At 34.7% G+C, this 22160-nt stretch overlaps 1 protein-coding gene across 18 annotated transcripts in view; it reads right to left on the bottom strand.

Moving 5' to 3' along the window:
- The window catches only part of KIAA1328 (KIAA1328 ortholog), a 348897-nt gene that overhangs the window by 117771 nt on the left and 208966 nt on the right, over positions 1 to 22160 (bottom strand). For 12 of the 18 annotated variants that reach the window (XM_025996997.2, XM_072732240.1, XM_072732239.1 and 9 more), the window contains 2 exons: positions 13780 to 14453; positions 5950 to 6057 (listed from right to left, as the gene is read on the bottom strand). In XM_025996997.2, the coding sequence (XP_025852782.1) occupies positions 5950 to 6057; positions 13780 to 14453 (782 nt within the window). The remainder of the gene's footprint in view (positions 1 to 5949; positions 6058 to 13779; positions 14454 to 22160) is intronic. The other 6 variants (XM_072732245.1, XM_025996993.2, XM_072732244.1 and 3 more) reach the window with 1 other exon arrangement.

The following is a 22160-nucleotide window of genomic DNA, read 5'->3' as shown; positions in this document are numbered from 1 at the left end:
CATTCCTAGAAACATATAACCTTTCAAAACTGAATCAGAACTAGAAAAGTTGAGCCGAGTAATGACTAGCAATGAAATTGAGTCAGTAATCAAAAAACTCCAAACAAACAAAAGTCCAGGACCAAATGGCTTCACAGATGAATTCTACCAAACATTTAAAGAAAAGTTAATATTTGTTCTTCTCAAACCATTCCAAGAAACAGAAGAGGAAGGAAAGCTTCCATATTCATGGGCCAGCATTACCCTGATACCCAAACCAGATAAAGATGCTATAAGAAACCAAAAAACCCAAAAAAACAAAAAACAAAAAACCCCCCAAACCCCCCCTCCCAAAACCCAAAAACTAAAGCCAAAGGTCAATATAGGTCAATATAGATAAATATAGATGGAAAAATCCTCAACAAAATATTAGTAAACCAAATCCAACATTACATTAAAAAATCATTTACCACTATAAAGCAGGCTTTATTCCAGGATGTAAGAATGATTCAAAGTCACAAGTCAACCAATGTGATACACCATTAACAAAAGAAAGAAAACCATATAAGCATTCCATTATCCAAAATGTATAAATTCATATGTATAAATATATATAAATCCATATATATAATATAATATATAAAAATCTATATAAACCCATATATAATATAAAGATATATTTAAAAATCCATATATATAATACATAATATATATAAATCCACATATAATGTATAAATCCAAAATATATTATCATTATCCAAAATATATAAAGAACTTACAGAAATTGATACCAAAAATCTGAATAATCTGATTAAAACTTGGATAAACTTGAATAGACATTTTTTCAAAGAAGACATACATATGGCCAATAGATACATGAAAAGATGTTCAACAACACTAATCAGGGAAATGGAAATCAAAACCAATGTGATATCACCTCACACCTGTCAGAATGGCTCAAATAAAAAAATATAAGAAATAACATGTACTGGCTAAGACACAGAGAAAAAGGACCCCATGTACCATCAGTGGGAATGCAAATTGGTAGAGCCATTGTAAAAAAAAGCATGGAGTTTCTTCAAAGTATTAAAATTAGAATTACCAAATAATTCAGTAATTCCACTATTGGGCATTTACCCCAAGAAAAATAAAAACACCTATTCAAAAAGACACATGTACTCCTGTGTTTATTGCAGCATTATTTACAATAGCCAAGATAAGGAAGCAATCTATTGTCCATCTATAGATGAATGGATAAAGAAGATGTGGTACACATTATATAATGGAGTATTACTCAGCCATAAAAAGAATGAAATCTTGCCATTGCAACAACATGGATGGATCTAGAGAGTATTATGCTAAGTGATCTAAGTCCCTCAGAGAAAGAGAAATACCATGTGATTTCACTCATATGTGGAATTTAAGAAACAAAACAAATGAAAAGGAAAAATAAGGAGATAAGCACCAAAACAGACTCTTAACTATAGAGAACAAAGACAGGGTTACCAGAGGGGAGGTGGCTGTGTATGTGAGTAGGTGAAACAGGTGAAGGGGATTAAGAATACACTTATCTTGACAAACACGGACTAGTGTATAGAATTGTTGAGTTGTTATATTGTACATCTGAAACTAATACAATACTGTATGTTAACTGTATTAGAATTAAAACAACAAAAAAAGATGTGTTGGGATGCCTGGGTGGCTCAGCAGTTGAGTGCCTACCTTTGGCCCAGAGCGTGATCCCTGAGTCCCAGGATCGAGTCCCACATCAGACTCCTTCATGGAGGTGCTTCCTGGCTGGCTGGTTCCTTCTCAGCCTGATTTAGGGGAGGGAGCTGGTGCCTCTGAACAATAGGATGGATCCCTTCCTTCACCCCTTGGTAGGGGAGAGAGAAAAAGCAAAAGGCTGTTGCTTCGGCCCTCCTGAGTCTCAAGGAAAAGGGGAAAACCGGTGTTTTGATGTCATGAATTCTGGGAAGGGGGAGGGGGTGCTGGGTCGGGTAGAGGGCAGCTGGAAAAACTGGCAGATAACCAGATGGTAGCTCTGGGGGTCCTTCATGTTGGAGTCACTCCAGTATGGTGGGGGGGGGTCCCCCTCTGCCTTTCTCTCTGTGTGTCTCTCATGAATAAATAAATAAAATCTTAAAAAAACCCAAAAAGATGTGGTACATACATACACACTTTTTTTTTTAGTATTAGCAAAGTTTTATTTCAACGTTTCTTTTCTGTTCATAAATGATTCTGAAAAAGCCCATATGCAAGAGGCGAACCCACCCTTGTCTAAAGGCAACATCAAAGTCACTGAGAATGCTGCTCAGACAAAACCTTCCCCGTACTGGGGTGCAGGCAGCATGACCTGTGGGTTTGGGACAGAGGAATAAATAAACATCATCTCAGCTCTACCATCAGCACTGGCAGCCCAGGACCCCGAGGTGGTCCATCAGACTGCCGGGCTGACAGCATGGAACTCCCAAAGCCACCCGGATGCTTAGATGTGCTGGGGAGATGCTGAGGCTTTAGGAGGGCCGAGGTGCCCCCCAGAAGAGCCCTCGGCCAGCCCCCTCCTCCTACTCCACACACACACACACACACACACACACACACACACACAGGAATATTACTTAGCCATAAAAAAGAATGAGATCTTACCATTTGCAACAACATAAATGAACCTAGATGGTATTATATAATGCTAAATGAAATACGTAAGACAGAGAAAGACAAATACCATTATGATTTCACTCATATGTGAAATTTAAGGAATAAACCAAAGAAAAAAGAGACTAACAAAAAACAGAGTCTTAAATATACAGAAAAAACTAATGGTTACCAGAGGGGAGGTGGGTAGGGGGATGGGTGAAACAGATCAAGGGGATCAAGAGTATGCTTATACTGATGAGCACTGAGTGATGTACAAAATTGTTTAATTATTATACTGTACACCTGAAACAAATATAACACTGTATGTTAATTATACTTGATTTTTAAAAAATGGAATATGAAACAAAATATATAATATATTATATATCATAAAGAACTAAGATCTAGAAGTTATGTAATAAAGTTTTCTTTAGATGGTGAGATTATAGGTATGTGCTAATTTCTTCTTTTGGCTTATCAGCATTTTATATATTTTTTTCTACCATAAGCAAGCAAGTAAATATATAAGTAGGATTCCAGAGGGCTTCAGAACGGCTATCTTAAAAAAACAAAAAAGAAAGAAGAAAGAAGGGAATACAGAAACAAAAGAATGCAATGAAGATATGATAGAATAACTAATGTGCCTAAATATATTCTGAGAATTATACTTTCTGGGTGAGTTTGGGAATGATAAGACATGAGAATGTAAGTTGCAGAAGGTCAGAAATTATTGTTTTGTGCACTGCTATATCCCCCAAAGTTTAGAATGTGTCTAACACCTGGTGGGAACCTTTGTAGATATTTGAATGAATTAACAAATGAATGAGTACACAGAAAATTAAATAAGGCATTTCTAAGCTCTAGAGAAAACAATTACATAAAAACTGAATAATCATATAATATATGGCGCAGCTGTGTAAAAAAATAGATACAGTCTTAATGTAACCATCTTCTGATACAACTATATTGAGAAGACAGAAGGAAGGGAAAAGCATGTGTGTAGGAGGGAAGTGAAAAGGGAGAGAAGGAGAAGAAAGATATGGAGGGAAAAGTGAGAAAAAAGGGAGAAAGCAAATACGCGGTTATCTGTGAGAGCTAAGTCATCATCTTTCATAGCAGAAAGCTAATACTCAATGCCTACATAAATCCGTTGTTCAGAAATATGGATATAAATGTAGAAGAAATATATAAAAAGAAACATCTACAGAGTGAAAATTATGAGTACTGTTGCTCCAGTGTAGAGGAGGCTGCTATTTTGCATAAACCTTATTGAACTAATTGAGTTTTTAAACTATTCATAAGCTTGATACCAACTGTAATAAAAGTTAAATAAAAAATAATTATGGCAAGTCATGAAAAGACAAATACTGATTCTACTTATTTGAGGTAACTAGAGTAATCAAACTGATAGAAATGGACAGTTGAAAGGTGGATGCCAGGTGCTCACAGAGAGAGGAAATGTGGAGTAGTTTGATGGGTATGGAGGTTCAGTTTTGCAAGATAAAAAAGTTCTGGAGATGGGTCACATAACAATGTGAATATACTTAATATTACTGAACTGTGAACTAAAAAATGGTTGAGATGGTAAATTTTATATTATGTGTATTTTATGAAAATTATAAGATAGTAGAACTGTTTGAACTGAGAATTCTTGGGTTCTGCTTCTGGCAGTGACTGATGAGTGGTTTCCATAGGACCAAACTCCCATAATTAACAATATAAAGTCTGGGAGGCACAAAAACAAAAACAAAAACAACGATAACAACAACAAAAAAACAACCAAACCTGAAGCACTGAAGAGTCACTGAAAATAAGCAGAAACTGGAAGAGGATTAGCACTTGAAGAAGACAGTGGCATTGGGAGTTTTCTTTTTTTTTTTTTAATGGCTTTCAGCTGAAGGTCAATCTTAATAACCAGAGGACAGAGTCTGAACACCTGAAAGGGGAAATCCTAGAGAGGTCAGAGAGAAAGAGAGAAAGCCTCAAATTCTGTGTTAACAACCCTGCCAGTTCTGGCTGACCCCTGAACTACATGCAAATGAAGCGGGCTCAAACATCCATCCCAAGAAGTTAAGAGTTCAGCAGTGATTTTCACTCTTATTCAAGGGAACCAGAGCTTGGAATTTGAATTCTATCAAGTTAACTGTTTGCTAACATAAAAATTAACATTGTTTAGAGTACTATAACTGAATTCCAGAGTCATTCACAATCCCAGGAAACAAAAAAAATTGCTAAATGTACAAAGGAAAACATGACCAATACTCAAGAGAAAAGCTGATCAATGGAGACAAACCCCACGGTGATCCAAATGTTGGAACTGGAGGTAAGCACTTTAAAGGAAAAATACATTTGTAATGAATAAAATAGAAAAGTTGAGCAGAAAAACAGAAATTTTAACAAAGATCTGAATGGAAATTCTGAAACTGAAAAATCCAATATCCAATAAAAGTAAAGCATTCTATGGGCTTAACAGCAGATTAGAAATAACAGAAGAGTTGATGAATTTGAGAACAGAACAATAGATATTATCCACTATGAAGAGTAAAGAAAAAAATTCTAAAAAATTACCAGAGAGTCAGGGACTTCAATAACAGTCTAATATATCTATGAATGAAATTCAAAAGGAAAGAAGAAAGGGAATGGGTGAAAATTTTTTCGAAAAAACAATGGCCAAAAATTCTTCAAATTTCATGAAAAGAGAATTCTCAAACAGCTTTGGGATGAACACTATTTAACTTTCATGAAAAGCAACTGGGCAATGTGAATCAAGAATCTTAAAAGGATTCATATATACTTTGAGTATGTAGTTCCATTTATAGGAATCTATACCAAAGACATAGATAAAGTAAAAAAAAATATTCATAGAAATGTTCTTCAAGGCATAATTTATAATCGCAAAAGCCAGTACTATTCAATAATATGATATAAGAGAAGTAAAGAAATACATGTTATACAATAAATATTTGTTGAATGAATTAATATCAAGTTTTCATAAAATAAATTATTGTATTAGAAAATAGGACCCAGTGAAAAAAACAAAAATTAAAAGTCTGCATAAGCATAATCCTATTACTCAATATAGAATATATATTATTATAAAAGAAAGAAAGGGGGAGAGGGCTCAAAGGATCATCTCTGAATGGTAGGATCCTGAATGATTTTTATTTTCTTCTTTACACTTTCCTATATTTTTCAAAATTTTATAATGAGAATGCATTTATTCATATTGTCAGAAAACTGGACCTATATAAAGCTATAAATACATGCCAAACATATCCTTAATATCTATGTCCTACATGTTCTTGCTTTCCACCCACCAGTCAGGTTTACCTTGGTCCAGAGTCATCCCCATTCATATCCAGATTGAGTTCCTGGGGTTTAGTAAACTCTTTAGCAGCAAGGAATTCTCTTGATTTAAATGCAGCTTGAGTTCTTAACCTGAAAAAGTAAATTTAGAAAATTTCTAATCCTGTAGAACCTAATAACTGAATGGTAACCCTTGGAAGACCATATTCTTTTAGCTAGACCTCCAGCAATCATTTTCAAATTAAAACTCAATCTATCAAAATAAATGGATACTTCCTAAATACACAGATGATGTAAATAAAATAAAATAAATCAAATCAGTTTTACAGGAACTTAAATTTTCTTTATTTAAGAGGAATTGGGGAAGACTGAGTTGGTCAGAATATCATTTAAAATGTCAACATTATAGATTTTTTAGGAGTATTTTAAATTTCTTCTGTAGAAATTTTAAGTTTCTCTCTATTCACTTCTAAGCAAGTATATTTTGATCACCAGAGTCTTAATGGCAATTCTAGTAACACCAAGTATCACTGATCCTGCCCAATATATCCATCCACAGGAGGCAACTACTTCCCATCTTGACAATTCAAAAGACGGGGGCTATGTCTCACTGGACAATGTTTTTCTCAGGATCAAAAAAAAAAAAGCCCTCCCTCTGCCAAAACTGTAAGAAGTTATATCCAACAATGCTAACTTCAATGTGACCTTTTCTACCTATTTTTATAAGTCTTTTAGAAATATTCTCTGGTTCATTTTTAGAAATGAAATCTGTAGAATATATTATTTATGAAATAAAACTATGAAGAGGTAAAAATACTATTAAAACAATATCATTTCCATCATTGTCAAAGACATTCTTATAACTGCAACTAACTGCACAGTAATATACAAAGAAAAATATGTAGACTAGTTACCCTCTAGGAACTTAAAATTTAATAATATTTGTTGGTGACATATAGGTAAGGTATGTAAATGCAGAGAGGAGGGGTAACTACACTTATATTAGACAAAATCAATAGTAAAAATTGTAAAAAGAGACAAAATCACTGTTTAATAATAAAAAGGTTGATTAATCAAGTGAATATTAGCAATTATAAATATATATGTACCTAACACTGTGGCACCAAAATTTATTAAGCAAATATTTACATATTTTAAAGGAGAAATAGGCAACAATATAATAACAATTGATGACTTCAAAACTTCACTTTCAACAATGGATAGATCATCTGGACACCATTTGACTTGGTGACCAGAAACATTTGACTTGAATATACTTTATATAAAACAGACCTAATAGGATCCCTGGGTGGCGCAGCGGTTTGGCGCCTGCCTTTGGCCCAGGGCGCGATCCTGGAGACCCGGGATAGAATCCCACGTCGGGCTCCCGGTGCATGGAGCCTGCTTCTCCCTCTGCCTATGTCTCTGCCTCTCTCTCTCTGACTATCATAAATAAATAAAAATAAAAATAAAAAAAAAACAGACCTAAGAGACATATGTAGAACATTTCATCCAACAGCAGCAGAATATGTATTTTTTTTCAGGTGTAAACATTTTCCAGTACAGATCATGCTAGGTCACAAAAAAACTCAACAAATTCAAGAAGACTGAAATCATACCTTTTCCAAACACAGTGGTATAAAACTAGAAGTCAGTAACAGGATGAAAACTGGAAAATTCACAAATAAGTGGAAATTAAACAACATACTCCTCTGAACAACCATGAGTCAAAGAAGAAGTCAACAGGGAAATTAAGAATCTTGAAACAAATGAAAATAGAAACACAACATACCAAAACTTATGGAATGCAGCAAAGACAGTTCTAAGAGGGAAGTTTATAGTGATGTCTACATTAAAGAAAAAAGAAAGATCTTAAACAACCTACATTTACACCTCAAAACACCCCCCAAAAGAAAAACAAACTAAGGCGAAAGTTAGCTGAAGATAATAACAATGACCAGAGCAGAAATAGAGACCAGAATAATAATAGAAAAGGTTATTGAAACTAAAAGCTGTTTTTTTAAAGAATAAACAAAATTAACAAACTTAGACTAAGAAGAGAAAAAGAGCAAAGACTGAAATAAAATCAGAAATGAAAGAGAAGACTTTATAACTAATACCACAGAACTACAAAGGATCATAAGAGTCTACTATAAATAATTATATGTCAAAATATTGGATAACTTAGAAGAATCTATGATAAATTCCTAGGAATATACAAACTACCAAGACTTAATTATGATGAAACAGAAAATCTTCAGACCAAAAGTGACTAAGGAGATTAAATTAGTGACCAAGAACCTTCCAACAAAGAAAAATCCAGGATTGGAGGGTTTCATGGTGAATTCTACTAAACATTAAAAAAGAATTAATGCAAATCCTTCTAACATTTTTCCAGAGGTACTGGGTGGTGCAGCTGGTTAAGTATCTGACTAAGGTTTTGGCTCAGGTCATGAACTTAGGGTCATAAGATTGAGTCCTGTGTGGGGCTCTGAGTGTAGAACAGAGTCTAAAGATTCTCCCTCTCTCTGTCCCATCAACCTGTGCTCACGCTCTCTCTCTCTCTCAAATAAAATACATAAATCTTTACAAATAAAATGAAATAAAATTCTTTCAAAAAATTTAATAGTAAGGAACACTCCCAAACTCATTCTATAAGGCAGCATTAGCCTGATACTAAAGCCAGTTAAGGACACTATGAGAAAAATAAAAAGTCATTATCTCTAATGAATATAGATGAAAAAAATTCTCAACAAAATACTATCGAAAAGAATTTACCACATTAATAAAATAAGAGATAAAAATCATATGATTATCTCAATAAACGCAGGAAAAGCCTTTGGCACAATTCAACATCCTTTTTTGATAAAAGCTCTCAGGAAATTGAGTATAGAAAGACTATATAACTCAACATGATCAAGGGCCATATACCATAAGCCCACTACTAACATCATATTCAATGATGAAAGGTTGAAAACTTTCCCTTTAAGATCAGGAACAAGACAAGGATATCATTCTTGCCACTTTTATTCAACGTAATACTGGAAGTGCCAGCCTGGGTAATTAGGTAAGAAAAAGAAATAAAAGATACTCCAATCAGAAAGAAAAGTAAAATTGTCTCTCTTTGTAGATGACACAATCTAATATATAAAAAACAATGAAGATGCTACCAAACAACTGTTAGAACTAATGAACAAATTCACTATAATTATAGGATACAAAATCAACATGCAAAAATCAGTTGCATCTCTATACACTAACAATTAACTATTTAAAAAAGAAATTAAGAAATCAATCCTATTTACAATTGAATCAAAAAACACTTAGAATGAAAAATTAACCTGAACTGGATTAAAGAATTAAATATAAGACCTGAAACTGTAAAACTACTAGAAGAAAACATAGGGAAAAAGCTCAGGCAACAATAATAAAATAAGTGGGACCACATCAAGATAACAGGCTTCTGCATAGCAAAAGAAATAAATTATAAAAATGAAAAGGCAACCCATAGAATAAGAGAAAATATTTGCAAATTATATATATGGCATAGGGTTAATTATATATATATATATGACAAGGGTGATAAGGGGTTAACATTCTAAATATACACAGAACTTACACAACTCATCAGCAAGAAACCAAATAACCCAATTAAAAACTTGGCCAAGGCACTTAAAAGACATTTTTTCAAAGAAGACACATGAGTAACTAATAGGTACATGAAGAGATGCTTGGTATCACTAATTGTTACAGAAACACAAGTCAAAACTATAGTGAGATATTGCCTCACACCTGTAGGTTGGCTTTGATCAAAAAGGAAAAAAAAAAAAGGTAACAAATATTGGGCAGGATATGGAGAAAAGAGAATCCCTATACACTGTTGGTGTTTATGTAAGTTGGTACAGCCATTATGAAAAACAGTACGGAGATTTCTCAAGAAAATGAAAAACAGAACTACCAAATGATCCAGCAATGCTACTTCTGGGTATCTATTTAAAGGAAATGAAGTGAGTATCTTGAAGAAATATCTGTACTCCCATGTTCCTCTCAGTGTTACTTGTAATGGAAATAACCTGTGTCTGTCAACAAATAAATGGATAGAAAAAGACATATAAAATATATATATATACATATATATATATATTATTCAGTTATAAGAGGAAGGAAATTCTGACATTTGCAATACCATGGATGAACCCAGAGGAACATTATACTAAGTGAATACATGAACATACCAAAACTTGTGAGACATACTTAAAACAGTCCTGAGATGGAAGTGTATAGCACTAAAAGCTTCCACCAGAAAAGAAGAAAAGTCTCTAACCAATAATCTAAGCTCCCACCTTAAGGAATTTAAAAATAAGAGGGCAAGATAAGTCCAAAGCAAGCAAAAGGAAGAAAATAATAAAGAAATGAATAAAATAAATAAATGAGACCAGTATTACCTTGATACCATAATTAGACAAAGACAGCATAAAAAAGAATACAGTCCAAAATTCCTCACCAATATTGATGCAAATGCTCTTAACAAAATAATAGTAAATGAAATTTGGTAATAAATAAAAAGTATTTACACTATAACCAAATGGGGTTCATTTTCCAGGGATGCAACACTAGGTCAATATTCAAAAATTAATAAATGTAATCTACCATATTAGCAGGTTAAATTTTAAAAAATCACATGATCACATCAATTTATGCATAAACAAGAGTTGAGAAAATTCAACATTCATGATAAAAACTCTATATAATGTATAAGAAAAAAATTGATAAATTAAACTTCATTAAATTAAAATCTTTTGCTCTGTGAAAGATCCTGTTAAGAGATTAAAAGGATAAGCTACAGAATAGGAGGAAATATTTGCAATCCACATATCTGAGAAAGGACGTATCCAGAATATATGAAAAAGCTCTCAAAATTCAACACTAAAAAAACCTTAAGCAATCTGATATGAATATAGACAAAAGTTATTAAAGAGACAATTTACCCAAAAAGATGGAAGGGAAAATAAGCAAATAAAAAGATTTTCAACATCATTAGCCTTTTGAGAAATGTAAATTAAGACCACAACAAAACATCATTATACATGGAGTAGAACAGGCAACATAAAAATTTGTAACAATTCCAAATACTGGTAAGGATATAGAGAAACAGTCCCTTATACATTGCTGGTGAAGTATTTTATACTAAATGTAGTATAACCTAAATGTACATTTAATTTTTTTAAATTAAATATACGCTTATCATGTGATTTACCAGTCACAGTCCGAGTTTTTATTTGTAGGAATTAAAACCGTAGTCCACACAAAAACTTGTATAAAAATGTACATAGCAGCTCTCTTTGTAACAGACAAAAAACCAAGTTGTCCTTCAATAGATACATGGTTAAACACATCATAGTATAACCATATCATGGACAACTACTCAGTAATCAAAAGGCACAATATATGTAACAACCTAGATGTATCTCAAGAGCATCATACTGAGTAAAAAAAGGCCAATATCAAAAGTTCACACACTGTATAAATCCATTTATAAAACATTCTCAAAATGCCAAAGTTATAGACAAGAAATTAGTGGTTTCCAAGGGTTAGGGATAATGGAGGTAGAAGAGGGTGGGCAACTCAAATGGGGTAGTAAAAAGTAAATCTTGATTGTGATGAAATAGTTCTGTATTTTGATCGCTGTGGTGGTAATGCAAGTATACACACGTGAAAAAATGGCATAGAGCTAGACACACACATTGTACCAATGTTAATTTGCTAATTTTGATATCGCATTAGAGGTATGTAAGACATAGCCACTGGGAAAAACAAGGTGGGGCTCTCCATAGTATTTTTGCAACTTCCTGTCAATCTATAATTATTTAAAAATAAAAAGTTTATTTTTATTTTTTTTATTTTTATTTTTATTTATTTATGAAAGTCACAGAGAGAGAGAGAGGCAGAGACACAGGCAGAGGGAGAAGCAGGGTCCATGCAGGTAGGGAGCCTGACGTGGGACTAGATCCTGGTACTCCAGGATCACGCCCTGGGCTGAAGACAGGTGCCAAACCACTGAGCCACCCTGGGATCCCCCCCAATAAAAAAGTTTATAAAAGTTTTGTAAGTATGTATAAACTTTTCCAATTTATACATAAAACAACTTGCTCAAAAACTGTTTCATAGTTCTCATCTAAGCTAGATGATCAAGAGAACAATAAAGACTTTATTGTCATTATGTGGCATTATTTTAATAAATAGTGCTGTTCAAATGAACACAATGTCTATTTGCTGTCATTATGTAGCATTATTTCAATAAACAGTGCTGTTCAAATAAACCCGAAACTTATCCCAAAGTATCCATTTTCCCCTGCTGGACTGTGTCCCTTTTAAAGACCACATTTGATTCATTTTTATATCCTAAGGGCCTAGAACCATTTCTCACCTATCACAGGCATTCCATAAGTGTTTGTTAAATATATTGTCAGGAGAGACTACACATTAACTGGAGGATTAGAGACTGGGGTCATAAAACTGAAGTAACCTTTTGGTGTTTGGTGATAATCTTGTTACAAGAACCTTCATTTTCAGTTACGTTAAAAGCCTCCAACTTTCAACAATGAAAAATGTAACTGTCTGACTATGAATGAAGAGAAAGAGAAAGAGCATTTCTGGTTCCAAGAAAAGTATTACACTAACAGAAAAATGTCAAGATGGAACTCTCAAGGAAATTAGAATCTAAAAAATATTGGGTGGAATCTTTGAGAGAAAATAAAAAAGTAAAAGTAAATGACATTCATACTAGATATGTATAGGATGTATGTGTCTGTATAGGATATATGAATGAGTACAAAGGAGGAAATCTAAGTTTGATTAAGAAGGAAATGGCAGGGATATATACAAGAACCTCCTTATGAAAACTTGTAATTTATTTTTTAAAGACATAATTGAAAAAAAGGACATAAATGTCATATTATGTTTAAAATATAATTTAGTCTGATTTATTACTAATTTTGCTTGAATAAATTAAGATAGCAAACTTTTTGATGCTGCTATATAATCTCAAAATACCAATATAGTTTTTGAAGCACTGTTCTTTTATTTTTTTATTTTTATTTTATTTTATTTTTTATTCATGATAGTCACACACACACACACACAGAGAGAGAGAGAGAAAGAGAGAGGCAGAGACACAGGCAGAGGGAGAAGCAGGCTCCATGCACCGGGAGCCCGACGCGGGATTCGATCCCAGGTCTCCAGGATCGCACCGGGCCAGAGGCAGGCGCCAAACCGCTGCGCCACCCAGGGATCCCCTGAAGCACTGTTCTTAGGGAAGAATTGTTAAGGGAGGAAAAGTTTAAATGCGGGTACATTTATAATAATTGGTTATTGAATAGTTTCTGCTTCATGATGAGAAAAGGTTGAACTGGAAAGGCTATCATCTGTTATATTTTATATTACGGGGGATAGACAAATATGGAATGGTGACAGTTAATCACTCTACTTCCACATTCTGAAGTCTCAAATTTTTACCTAATGCCCAAAATTCTCTACAATGATCTCAAATAGCAACGGATTTTTTATAATAATATCTTTTAAAAATATTCTTTTTGGAATCCTGAGAAAGTTACAATGGACTGTTCAGAAGTAGATACATCAAGCTAACATTTTGGAAGAACAAGGTAATCTTCCAAGTCTTCCAAAGAAGATAGTGGAATTTACTTAGTTGTCCTGGTGAGTATGCATCCTGAGCAAGCCAAGACTCTGAGGAACCTCTGTTCCTTTGCAAATGTTATAGTAGCACAACAATTATTTTATTAACACTGTGCTCTCCAAGCTACAGACATTGCTGAAAGATCAACTAAGACTCACCAATTGTAATCCAGTCGAGACTGATGAAGCTGCTGCTGTTTTAGGAGAAGCTTTGTCTCCTGCTGGGTCAGCAGATGCTGAAGGCGCTCTTTTTCAATTTCCAGCTCCATTTTCTGAAGCATAAGTTGCTGCCTTCTGTTTTCTGAGAGTTGCTTTTTGATATCGGTTTCACTAGACTTCTGTGTCACTTGACCATGCATCAGGGAATCCCAGGAAAGCCCACAATAACTGCATGATTCCAGATGTGTTCTGGAATATTGAGGGGCCATGCGTGTAGGATGGCTTTCATGAACAGGATCTGCATTTTCAGAAAGTCTATGACCACAACACTGACTGGATGGAGTAGGCTTCAGGGTGTGGCATTCTTTCATCTTTAGTTCCACTGGTGGAGCCTTCTCTATAGGGACCGCATCTACTAATCTTCTCCCTGGGGATCCATAATCACATGTTCTGGTCTCTGATGGCATCCTGTCTAGATCCTCTTTGGAATAATGAAAGTCTGCTGGTTTCAAAGAATTATTCTTGAACTCCACAAGGGATTCTGAAGCTGAGTCCTGGTTTGCAGACCTAGGCCTCTCCTTGTTTTGATAACAGGTTTGTGATTTGGCTACACTCAAGTAGGAACCATCCAGTTCCATAGCTGAAGACTGAAGAGTGCTTTTCCTATTGGATACCTAGAAGGAACCACAAGATCATTTGTCAAGTAAGAGCACACTGAAATGAGTTCTTTTGGCTTTTCAGAAATCAATGATATATTTGTACCAAAACAAAGTTGTTTTGCCTTCTCAAATAATAAATGATAGTATTCACAGAGCTAAACAGACATGTGCTACAAAGCTAAAACCATTTTGAAACAATCTACATTTCAGTCTATCCATAAGGATGAGAAAAATAAAATGTTGCTACTTGCTGCTAAGCAATATGACAAGAGTAGCAAATAATAAAGGTTATATAAAATCAACTTTGAGAAGAGGCAAAAGCATTAAAAGGTAATGTCTCAAAATGTTTACTTCTAAATACTAAGCAAGAAATCCATTCAGCCGCCCTTAGTAATACCCTTTGATTGTTCATTACACATTACACACAACAGGATTTGATGTAAAACATTTCATCTTAAACTAAATAGGATGTTAGTTACTGCTAGAGATTTGATGAGTTTTTATAAATATCTTTACAGCACAAAGATAAAACCAAGTACTTTCCAAAAAATATGATTCTAATCAAAAGCAGTTATTTAAATACAAAACATATTTAATTTCAGCTATAAACATAAGTGATTTTTCAATTAAGCTGTTCAAGTGATTATAGCCTGATACAACTCACACAGAAAGGAAGTAGTTGCAAATCACCTTTGGCAGGCCAATAGAGTGAGCTTTCCCAGTATTTTAGCCTCAAGCCTATTCTATTAAGGAGAGCAAAACTTAGTTTATTATCACTGATTCTCAAACTTTAGCATATATCAGAATCACCTGGAGGAACTGTTAAATGTGAATTGCTGGGCTTCATCCCCAGAGGAATTCAGGAATTCTGCAGCAGAGTTGGAGAAGCTCATTTTTAGGAAGTTGTCAGATGATACCGATGCTCCTCATCTGGGACCACACTTTGACAACCACTTGTCTGTATCATGGGACATCTGACTCCTCCCATGTCCCTATTATAGGGAGTGTTTTGATAACATGGGCTTACCCAGGTAATCATGGATAATTTTATCATGTCAAGATTGTTAACTTAATCATGTCTATAAAGTTTCTTGTCATACAAAATCCTTTGTGTCATATAAAAGGACATTCACAGGTTCTAGGGATTAGGACATGGGCATGTTTGGGGGCCATTATTCAGTCTACCACAACTTCTTTTTAAATTAGAACTCATAAACAGTTCAGATGTTTATCTTATTCTAGGGACATGGAATAAATGAATAATTGAGATCCTTAAAGGAGAAAAAAATCCTGCCAATTTACTTTGCAATGGTTGTAAATGATGAGCTGATTGGTAAAACGTGTCAGCAGATATACAGCAACACCATGTTTCTTCTAACACTCTTAAGATTTTGAATTAATACAGCAATACTAAAGGAGTTCTATTCTAATGAGGAGCCACATTTGGGAAGAGGACATCCAATCCTTTATACTGAGCAAATGACACTGAATAGGTTGCATGCTACAGAAAAGAAACTTATGATAAAATTCATGATAAACTACCTCATAAAAATTAACTTTATTTTACGACTGAAGGAAAACTCTAGTCTACATTAGTCTCCCCTACACTGAACTTTTTTAAAAATATTTTATTTATTTATTTATGAGAGAGAGAGAGAAAGAGTGAGAGAGGGAGAATGGCAGAGACACAGGCAGAGGGAGAAGCAGGCTCCATGCAGGGAGCCCAACGTGGGATTTGATCCTGGGTCTCCAGAACCATGCCCTGGGCTGAAGGTGGCGCTAAACCACTGAGCCACCAGGGCTGCCCTACACTGAACTTCTGTAGCACTGTCAAAACAAATATTTAACATTTATCATCTGCTACTTTGTATGGTAAGCTATCTTTTTATAGAAATATTATACTTAAAAAATTACAGGTAAATTTTTTAAAGGTCTGGAAACTTAAATCAATTATTTATCATATATTTCCTCCCTAATCCATGTATTAGTAACACAGCAATAGCATGTATTATTTTATAGTCTTATTTTTGTTCCTTAACATTATTTACATATGTGCATTTTTAGGTATTGATACAGCCAATACTTATGTTAATGGTACTAATTGTTAAATTATGTATTCGGAATATTAAAAAATTTTTGGTAGTTATCTTTTTCTGTTTTTGAGAGGCAGTTCAACTTAATGATTTTGATGCATACTTTGCTCAAAGAGAGCAATTACCAGCAATTCCCAATTACCTGATAGGTGACTGTGCATATTAGTAGGCAGGATTCTAAGACAGTCCCCAAGATTCCTGTCTTCTTAGTGTGCCCACCTTGTATTAGGAGGTCATTAGTAGGACTCCTCCTACTGAGGAGTCCTACTGAGTGTGGGTAGTCTTTGGGAACATGATAAGATATGAATCCCATCATTATGCTACACCATATGGCCAAAGGGATGTTACTTTTTAAATAAGTTCTTTAAAAAAGGGTATAGTACCCTCCCTAATGTTAGAGATTGGCCTTGAAGAAATAAGCTAACATGATGTGGGAGGACCAATGAAGGAGGTCAATCAGTAATGATATATGGAGCAGAAGGCAGTTTCCAGCTAAAAATGAGGTATCTATCATACAGATGCAAGAAACTAAATTCTGCCAACATACATGTGAGTTTGGAAGGGGATCCAGAGCTCCAGATTAGAATGCAGCCCAGCTGTCACCTTGACTCCAAATTTTCTAAGACACTGAGCAGAGGACCCAACTAACCTATGTTGAACTCATCACCCACAGAAACTGTGAGATAATAAATGTGTGTGTATTAAACTAATAAATTTATAGTTATTTCTTACACAGCAATACAAAACAAAGCACATTACTCAACTTTCCTGACTCAGTTTTCTCATCAGTGACCTCAATGACCTCAATGGTGGTCGGATGGGCAGTTATCAAGGGTGTCAACTAATAAGGGTACTAATTTACAAAATGGAAAAAAAAAACCCTTATGCTTACCCAAACTTTTTTCAAAAAGAATATTATAGGGGGTATGTGCGGGGAAGGTAAGATCTCCAAGAGACATGCAGTTACAACAGATTACTTCTAAAGAGAATGAGTTCAGTTATTTAGCTTTATTTTGCTGCAGTGAGGTTTGTAGGTTGGGCTAGAGTTGCTATGCTTCAGATAATAGAGAGGTTCTTCATCTTTGTCAGTCTTATCCTGACATCTTGCACTGCCTCTTAGGGTTGTTGTACTGGATGAGATAATTCACATAAAGAGCTTTGGACAGTGCCTTAGCTAAAGTCAGTATTCAAACCATGTTTCCTATTAGAATTATTACTACTGTTGTTATCATTAACTTCTCTGCCTCAATAATCCTTGAGGTCAGGAGTTATATTTACTTCTCTCGGTGTACCGCACTAGGGCTTGCACATTGTAACTAGGGACTGATTGTATTAGATAAATAGAAAAAGCCAAGTTGGGTTATGGACCAAGAAAACTAGAAACAAAAATCAGAATCCATGATTAGGCTGAATTATGTACTAAGAAAAGGAAGAAAGAAATAGAGTAACTGTCTGTTAGAATCTGAATATAAGAAATTAAGTTATTTTATAGTGAGCTTGAGACAAATATTGCCTTTGGGACACATGGAAGTCACAATGGGCCTGAAGGAAACAGATGTGTTTTTCTTTCTGGAGCTGATGCTCCATCCTTTCTATGAGATGTTTACAAATGTAACCTCTTTTAACTAAGGCTTAAACTAGCAAATCCCAAACTGCAATCTCTGGCATATGGGTTTGCTATGAATTTTTCAGATATATAACACTAATTTAGGAACCAATAGATTTTTTTTTAACGGAGGCACAATTTACATATACTAAAATGCACAGGTCTTAAGTGTACAGCTTGATGAAATTTTACATTTGCATATACCCATGTAATCATTACCCCAGAAAGTTCCTTGTGCTACTTCTAGTCAAACCAACATTGTCACACTCCCAGAGGTAACCATTAATCTCAGTTCTATGACCACAGATTAGTTTTGTCCAGGTTTAGCTTCATACAACTGGAATCATAAAGTATGCTACTCTTTTGTGGCTGGCTTCTTCTTTTTTAAAAGCTAGAAATCTTTTTTTAAAATATTTTATTTATTTATTTAAGAGGGAGAGGTGAGGAGAGGGCAGGGGAAGAGGAGAGAGAGAATCTCAAGGACACTGTGCAAGTGAGCACACAGCCCAAAATTGGGCTCCATCTTACCACCCATGGGATCAAGACCCAAGATGAAATCAAGAGTTGGACACTCAACTGACTGAATCACTCAGGTGTCCCTGTTGCTGCTGGTTTCTTAAGCTCAACATAATTTTGAGCTTCTTTTATGTTGTTGCCTGTACTGATAGTTAATTCTTTTTTATTGCTCCAAGGAATTTCATTGTATGAATATAGCAACATTTGTTTATTCATTCTTTTATTGGATTAGGTTGTTTCTAGTTTAGAGCTACTATGAACAAAGCTGCTAGCAATATTCTTATGTCTTTTTTTTTTTAAGAGGGGGTGGGGCAGAGGGAGAGAATGAGGAAGAATCTTAAGCAGGCTCCATGCCCAGCACGGAGCCCAACGCTGGGCTCAATCTCACAATCCTGGGATCATAATCTGAGCTGAAATCAAGTCATACACTTAATTGACTGAGCCACCCAGAAGCCCCTTTATATAGTCATTTTTTAGACATATGTATTTATTTCTCTCAGGCACAGGGTAGGCATATGTTTGATACAGAAACAGCCAATAAAAGTTTTCCAGAGTGGTCGTTCTATTTTACATCTCCACCAGCACAGTAAAAGAGTCTTAGGTGTTTCATATTCACACTAACACTTCTTTGGGGAGGATGGTACAAAAAAGGTGGTTTTATTAAAGCACAGGGACAGGACCTGTGGGCAGAAAGAGCTGCCCACACTAACACTTGATAGTATGTTTTTACTTTAAGCCAATCTGGTGTGTACTGAAATCTTGCTATGATTTTATTTTGCATTTCCCTGGTATGTAGTGACAGTAGTTGACATATGCTTATTAGCCATTTGGATATCTTGTTTTGTTATGTGCTTGGTGAAACCAATACTTTTAAATAATTCAAAATAATTTTTATTTTTTTACTTTAAAAAAAGATTTTATTTATTTATTCATGAGAGACACACAGAAAGAGGCAGAGACATAGGCAGAGGGAGAAGCAGGCTCCATGCAGGGAGCCCGATGTAGGACTCGATCCTGGGACCCTGGGATCACATCCTGAGTCAAAGGCAGACACTCAACTGCTGAGCCACCCAGGCATCCCATCTTTTTACTTTAAAAAAAAAAAGATTTTATTGATTTATCTGAGAGAGACAGAGACAGAGCACAAGCAGAGGGGTGGAGGCAGAGGGACGAGGAGAAGCAGACTGCCCTCTGAGCATGGAGCCCGATCAGGGCTTGATTCCAGGACCCTGAGATCATGACCTGAGCCAAAGGCAGATGCTCAATGGACTGCCATTGAGGTGCCCCTATAATTCAAAATAATTTTTAAAGAACTGAGATGAGAAATGAAAAATGAAGGTCAGGGAAGACAACTTTATGCAAATTCTTTCTGATGAGAGAACTTGGCTCTAAATGTTCACCTTCATTGACCATGAATGCATAACATACTCCCAGAAAACCTTGTCATTTTGGCCATTCTTTTTTTTTTTTTTCCGCATTTTGGCCATTCTTAACTCAGCTTACTGTGTACTATGCTAAAAATAGCACAGTTATAAGCATATTCAACTTGCAAAATTAATAACAACTCTGTAAGCTAGTTATTATAGTTACCAATTCACTGAAGAGAAAATGAAGTTCAATGAATCAACACAACTTTCCCAAAATCACACCAACACTATATGTAATAAATGGGAATGTGTCTCGTTCCAAATCTTTAGTCTTCCATTACTCCATGATGTAGCCTATATATATATATATATTTTAGATTTTTATTTACTTATTTGAGAGAGAGCTAGAGGGGGAGGGGCAGAGGGGGAGGAGCACAGGGAGAGTGAGAATGACAAGCAGACGTCCCACTGAGCATAGACCCCTACCAAGGGGCTTGATCCCATGACCCTAAGATCATGACTGGAGCCAAAACCAAGAGCCCAATGCCCAACCAACTGAACCACCCAGGTATCCCTCCATGATGTAGCTTTTTAAAACACTAATTTTTTCTTTGTTTCTTTCTTAAAAAAAAAACATTTTTCTTTAATATGAAATATGACACAGAAAAGTGCACAAAACAAATATAAACATCTCAGTGAATAATCACAAGACAATGTCCACCAATGTGAACCACCTTCTGAGAGACAGAATGTTGCCTGTATGCAGAAGATCCTTGATGGTGCAGTACAATCACTACTCTCTACCTCTCCGGTCCAAGGGAATGACTATCTTGACTTTTATGGGAATAACTTCCCTGTTTAATACTTACCTGCTTTAAAGTCCATACCAGATTTTGATTTTACCTGTTTTTAAAAAAAGTATAAATGGAATAATATGAAATACATTCTTTTGTGTCTGACTTCTTTACCCAACATTATAACTGTAAAGTTTATATATGATATGGCATGTGGCTATAATTTGTTCATTTTCATAGTTCTACAGAAAAGGTTAGCAAACTTCTTCTGTAAAGGGCCAGAAGACAAACATTTTAGACTTTGTAGACTGTATGGTCTTTGCCATAACTACTCAGTTCCACTTTTGTAGTGTGAAAGCAAGATATAATACATAAATTAATGGTCCAGTAAAACCTTATTTGTGGACACTGAAATTTGAATTTCAAAGTAACTTTTCCATTTCATGAAATATTATTTTTCCCCTAATCATTAAAAAAGTAAAAACCATTCTTAACTAATGATTAGATTGAGTGCTCCTCCAATTAAAGGACTCTATGGACATGCTAAGATATGCTTAAAATTCAACAAGCAAACTGACCAATATGACTTGTAATGGGCTATCACACATTATCTGTGTGATGAAAATGAGTTAAATGGAGTGCTTAATCAGAGATGAACAGAATGATATTTAGCAGAAAAGAATGCAGAAGAACATACTCAGGCAGGAAAACCAAACTGTATAAATGAAAAAATAAGTTTACACAGGAAAATGATCTGTAGATCACAACAAATAAAAAAGTTGAATTCAAAATGGTAGCATGTTAGGGTTTGCATTATATACAAGCTACCACAAACCCTGACTACATGTTGAGACTCTACAAGTGGCAAAAATATAGCTAATAAAGTCTTTGATGTGATATGCTATGGGATCCACAACACACACACACAAAAAAGATGAGGAGAAATTGCAGGCATTTTTTGGCTTATGACATAGTTGAAATATCATGTCTTTTAACTTGGGTGGATATGTGCTAGTCACACAGAAAAAGAACACACAGAACATGAGACAAGCACAGTGTGAGAAAAGTATAAGTTTAAAAAAATGTGAGAGACTTAGGTTGGACACAATGAAGAACATTTTGGGAGTGGAAATTAGTAAATTTTTGAGTTGGAAGAGAGTTTTCTGAATGTTTAGGACACCTTCTTAATATATGACATTTTTGTTTTACTAATTTTTTATATGACATTTTAAAACAGACTTCATAGGAAAAAAAGATGGTTCTAAACAGAGTATGATATGATCCTGTATACATTTATGCATGTGCACCTAGGTGTTCAAGCATGTATATGGCCATGCACAATCACA

This window comes from Vulpes vulpes, chromosome 13 (genome assembly GCF_048418805.1).
Source record: "Vulpes vulpes isolate BD-2025 chromosome 13, VulVul3, whole genome shotgun sequence".
NCBI classification, from domain to species: Eukaryota; Metazoa; Chordata; class Mammalia; order Carnivora; family Canidae; genus Vulpes; species Vulpes vulpes.
The sequence above is the reverse complement of the archived record's forward strand: the minus strand, read 5'-3'. Positions and strand labels throughout refer to the sequence as shown.